This window comes from Cucumis melo, chromosome 7 (genome assembly GCF_025177605.1).
Source record: "Cucumis melo cultivar AY chromosome 7, USDA_Cmelo_AY_1.0, whole genome shotgun sequence".
In the NCBI taxonomy this organism is placed as follows: Eukaryota; Viridiplantae; Streptophyta; class Magnoliopsida; order Cucurbitales; family Cucurbitaceae; genus Cucumis; species Cucumis melo.
This window is the reverse complement of record NC_066863.1, coordinates 16,700,294-16,706,324: the sequence shown is the minus strand read 5'-3', so window position 1 is coordinate 16,706,324 and position 6,031 is coordinate 16,700,294. Positions and strand designations below refer to the sequence as shown.

Below are 6,031 nucleotides of genomic sequence, written 5' to 3'. Positions count from 1 at the left end.
AAAATATGTAGACATATCAGTCACTGTAATAAATATTCTGTAGACAAACTTGAACAAGTTGGTTTGGTTATAATACATTCAACTTTTAATTGGAGTAATTATATCCTTGTAGTTTGTTCATGGTCGTAATTAACTTGTTTTTTAATGAATAATTATGACAGGGTATTTTAAAATTAAAAAAATTAAAATAAAGACTCTCTCATCTCATATCCCTTCCGATCAAATATATAAATGTAACTATTGGAAATTGAAATTCAAAATTAAATTAGCATATGAATATAAAAAACTAATAAAGAAGAATAAAATTAAAAATAATATAAAAGAAGTCAAATCGTGGAAAATAAAAAATTTGACAAAATATCTAAAATATATAGCAAATTTTATATTCTGTTAATGATAGATATCGATAGAAATTTATATTCTGTTAATGATAGATATCGATAGAAATTGATATGTTTCTATTTCTTATCTGATAAAATTTTGGTATACGTTAGTAAAATTTTTTTTATTGTATTATATTTAAAAATATAAAATAACCTATAAAAGTTGGAAAAATGAAGTAAAAAGAAAAAAAAAAGTTGTCAGGGTAGAATTTGATCTCAGTTATAAGAATTACAGAGCTTTAAAATATAGGCTTTGGCAACCCTATATCATTTTTAAATTTTGCAAACAAAAGATTGATGTAATAAATAGGGGATGTGGAAATGGCAAATATAGTAATAGAAATTAGAAAAATAGAAAACTGTTATTTTTTTTTATGACAAAACTAACTGTCTGGAATAATTTTCCACTTTTTTTCATCCGAAAATGTCTCTCAACGGATGAGAACTGTCCATAATCAAATACAGTATATTTAAAGAAATCAGGAAATCAAATAAAACATCACGTATCCGATTACAGAGTATCGGTAAACACACCCACTTATGATAATTATTAACCAAATAAAAAAATTATTATATTCTTTCAAAGATCCCTAAACATATTCAATTGGTTTTAATATCCTCTAATTATTCTGATTTTTCCCTTCAATAATTATATTTTCAAACTTTAGCTACCGATTTTTCCCTTCAATAATAATATATGTAAACTTTAGCTATTAACGCGATGAATATGTTCTAAAATTTTAATGTAATGAATGCTTCCTTCCTAAAATAATGATAAACATGATACAATAATTAACTATTAACAAAATCATTAAAAAAGTAAGGGAAAAACATTTAAAAGATTCAAAATTCAAATCTCTAAAATTCAAATTCAAATTCTAACCATTCCCTAAAATTATGGCAAATATAATGGAAATACTTAAGTTTAGATTCAAATCCCAACTATCCCTAAAATCATGCCAAATAAAATGTGATCTATCTTTAATGTTGCCAACAAACCGGAATTAACGGAAACCAAAACACAAGATTCACTGAAAGACAATCTCAAATTTGAATATTACGAAAATACAAAATTCATTGAAACGTTCATGGCCATTAAAACATAAATTTCAATGAAGAACGGAGCAAAGATATTCTTTTTGAAATTTTAACATCTTTATTGTCTAAATTACTTTAGAAAAATAACTAATATTGCCTTTCCAACATTATATTCATAAGATTATGCTATATACATTTTATTTCTTCGCCCTAGTCTACCATATTTTCGTAATATCCGACCACTACATCAAATTAAAACGTGATCGCTACAAATGAAACAGGTACCCGTATAATATATGAAACAATAATTTAATTTAATATTCATCTCTCCTATATACAATCTTACGGTGAATATTGTATTCGATAAACGTGTTCCCTTTGAATTTTTTCCATGGGTTTACAACGAGTGAAGACCGTATTCGATGGTAGATGGATTGAGTCCTGCCGATATATTGACTATCGCCTCCTTGATGTATATGTTCCAGTTTCATCGTCGTTTCAATAATTTGCAAATTATATCCAATGTAGACTTTTTTCCAAATTTAGAAGTTTCTGTCTCTAGGTTGACTGTTTACTGGAAAGATTGCAACAATTCAAACCTCATTCGGATTGTTGATGATAAAGATGTGTCTTGGATTATGTTAGTCATATCGAAATTCCCCGACAATGATCTACTCGTTGTCGTTGGCACTGCACCTGCTAAGGATATTGGAAATACCCCGTATTTGAGCAGCGAACTACCTAGAACCGAAGACTCGCGTAGTGAAAATGTAATTATTGATCTTAATGCATTTGAATCATCACATACTGATATACCCATTAGAGTTGGATCAATGTTTAGGCAAAAATCAGTTTTGAAAAAAGCTATTTTCGACATAAGATGTAAGGATCCATCTTGCCTCTGGTATCTACGTGCTTCGGTATTAAAAAAAGTGATATGTGGATAGTTCGTAAATTCACGGATACACATCAGTGTTCTGTTGACGTCATGAAGAATGACCACAAACAAGCAACATCCTGGATTGTATCTGAGTGTACGAAATTAATATTTAAAATGAATGACAAGGCTCCATGTCGTCCTTCAGATGTTATAAATTATATGAAAATTCACCACGGAGTGAACGTAAGTTACGATAAAGCTTGGAGAGGACGTGAAATTGCTTTGAATTCCATTAGGGGTACTAGAAGGATGTTATTTGAGGTAAGTCGTTATCAAAATGATAGGTTGTTATAGATGTAAGTGTGCAAAACAAGAATTTCTTCCTAGTCTAAAATAAAAGAATACAAGAATAGAGAAAGACTAGATGAAATATGAGGGTTAGGGATTACCTCAATTACCTTTCAAAGTTATCTTTTTAACCTTTCTTACCTTTGTGGAAATTGAAAGTAGTATGGGGAAGAAGAGTGTCGAACCCTAGAGAGCACTTCAAGATTTCAAGATTCACAAACAAGGTCGATTAGTAACTTCAAGATTTAAAAGAAAATTAGAAACACAAAGTAAGGGGGTTTGTGGAAGTAATTTTTGAAGTATAGTAAAGAACGGCTATTAAGGAATGATTAGTGACAACAAGCAATTCAAGAAAAGTTTTTCTTTCAAGTTTAGTAGAGGGACTTTTTCTTGGGTAATTACCATGTTTCTTATCATTAAAAAAGAAAGAAGATTAATTAATCTTTTCTTGAATTTACAAGAATGAAATTTTTACAAAAAGAAAGTAACCAAATCTCTATTAAAACATGATTAATCTAAGCGACCAAAGCATGTTCAAACTGAGGCAAAATTTATCCTATTTAAGATTTGCTAAGGAGGGGATAGCCACTACCCTTAGCAAAATTAATGCCCATTTCAAACTTGTTATGCAAGAATCAATTAGTAGAAAATTAAAGACAATCTCAACAATTAATTCAACGTAACAAACCATTGCAAATCAAAATTTAAGTTCAGCACTTTAAGAATTTGTAAAGAAATTTCAATGAAAAATTGATGGGGAAAACTTATTTGTTTTATTGAAATTTCAAAAGAAATTGCAAAGGGAAACAAGCAATCAAATAAAAAATTGAAAAGATATAGAAAGGAATTTAATTCTCAAAGAAAACATGGTAATTTAACCCAAGAAAAAGTCTCAAAAGATTACCTTAAACCATGAAGATTAATGAAATTCTTGAAAAAATGTTGAGGAAAGAATCCATTTATTTAACAAAAGTAATCTTTATTGATAGAGTTCCAAGAATTTGCTACAAGAGTTGAATGAGAAAGAGAGTTTTTTTTACTTGGAATTTCTTATCTCTTTCCTAAAAAAATACGAGGGATTCTATTGAAGAGAAAATGGGAGAAAAAAGTGGAATTAATTTTAAAAACTTCCATTTTACAGTTAATTTTGGGGAAAATGATAAACTGGGTCACAAATGGGTTTGGATCGAGTCTTGGGTTGGCCTAATTGAAAAAAAAATAAAAAACGAATTCTAGCTGCTGAGGTTCGAACTCACGACGGGGGAGAGGCGCGCGCGGACGAGGGAGCGACACGTGGCGGGCGCGTTGGTCGCGAATCGGTTTGCGGATCGGGTTGCCGGGTCGGATTTCGAGTCGCACGGAAAATGAAAGGAAAAATAGAGGCGTGCCTGGGGTTCGAACTCGTGACTTCGCGGCGGACGCGTGGCGTGATCTGGTGATGCCACGTGGCGCGATATGGTTCGTCTAATTTCTCGGTTTTGCCCTTGAACTTGTTTTTGACCGTTCTTCTTCGTTATAACTCCAATATAAGTGATTTTAGTGGCGTTAGACTCGTATCGGGGTGACGTTTCATATTTTGCATAAAAATAACATTTTAGTGAGTAAATTGATAGAGGTTAGGAAAAATTAATCTAATAATGTTAGGTCTAAAATAACCCTAACAGGTACTCCGGAGGACTCGTATGCCATGTTGTCTGTCTTTTCGGATGCATTGATCCGAAACAACCTAGGTATAAAAAATTACAAATACCCTGTATTTTAACAAATACCACACGATCAATCTAGAAATACAATGTAATTCTTAATTACTTTTTTTTTATTGTTTTTAGGTACATACACGGCTGAAGAAGCAGATGATGAAGGTCGGTTTAAATTCTATTTCATGGCACTAGCTGCTTCAATTGATGCATGGAACTACTGCATACAAGTTATTTCTGTTGATGGTGCAACTATGGAGAACAAATATCTTGGTACCCTTATCTCTACTTGTACTATTGATGCGAACTCTCAAATTGTGCCACTAGCTTTTGCTGTCGTTGATTCAGAGAATTATTCTTCATGGTCATGGTTTTTTCGAAACCTTAAGGCCGTTTTTAGGGAACATAATGAAACGGTAATTGTGTCTGATGCTCACAAAAGTATAGAAAATGGGTTTAATGCCATGTATGAAATAGCTGAACATGGATTATGTGCATTCCATTTGTTGAAGAACTTGAAAAAGAACCATAAATCACTTCCCATGGAGGACTCATTCAATAAATGTGCCAGAGCTTATACACCACTGGAATTTGAGTACTACATGAGGCAACTCGAACAACTATCTCCATCAATGAGGCATGAGTTGGAAGTAGTGGGAAGACATAGGTGGGCTAGGACATTTTTTAGGAGAAAAAGATACCAGGTTATTATAACCAACATCTCTGAAAGTATGAACTCTACCTTGAAAGAACAACGAGAATTGTCTGTAATTGGACTTTTAGAATCAATTCGTAGTTTGGTTCAGAAATGGTTCTATGAACGTCGTACCAAATGGAGTTTCCAACGCACACAACTTTCAATATATGCAGAAGATATGATTCGAGAATCCTTAAGGGAAAGCCGCTCAATGAATGTAAGTTATTTAATATTCAATAAATGCAATAAATGCAATAAATGTGTAGAGAATTACCTTTTTTGTAAATGATATTTGTTGTACTATTTTGACAGATATATCCTGTAGACCAACATGAATTTGAAGTCCACCATCGTAAGAAACAATTTGTCGTCAACATTTTAAATCGAACATGTTCATGTCGTCAGTGGGACCTTGATTTGATCCCTTGTTCACATGCATGTATAGCATTGTCCACAAGGAATCTTAATCTCCATTTGTACACTGATAAGTTCTACTATGTCTCAAATTTGATAAACCTGTACACTGATAAGTTCTACTATGTCCTATTGGTAGTGTAAACCAAATTAGGAATATGCACTAAGGTAGCAATGATGGAATACTTCCACCGCAAGTTAAACATTCAGTCGGAAGACCAAAAAAGAAGAGGTTTACTTCATTTTTAAAGAAGAAAGCCACTGTTCGTTTCAGTATGTGTGGTAAAAAAGGTTACAATTGCAGGTCTTGTAAAGAACTCATTTAGTAATTGCCATGTTTAAGAAGTAAAATGGATTATTAGTTTATATTTCCTTTCTAATTGTCTATATTCATAGTTGTATCTTCTTATCAAGTGGGTTGAATGATTCGTTCAAATAAGATTGGTCTTTTGTTCATTTAAATACAAAGTATTTCTTAGGTATGTTGACTAAATATATTACATTGTATTGACCTGTTTTAAATTCAACTACAGTTATGTTCAAAATCCAATGTATTTCAACTTACTTAACAATT

The 6,031-nt window shown here is 31.7% G+C and overlaps 1 protein-coding gene across 1 annotated transcript; it reads left to right on the top strand.

The window, feature by feature from the left end:
* The first annotated feature begins 1,891 nt into the window (after positions 1–1,891).
* Positions 1,892–5,601, top strand: LOC127150391 (uncharacterized). The gene is made up of 4 exons (XM_051088098.1): positions 1,892–2,303; positions 4,314–4,379; positions 4,479–5,260; positions 5,356–5,601. Exons 1-4 carry the CDS (start codon positions 1,892–1,894, stop codon positions 5,599–5,601), a joined length of 1,506 nt encoding a protein of 501 aa, XP_050944055.1.
* Positions 5,602–6,031: the final 430 nt, after the last annotated feature.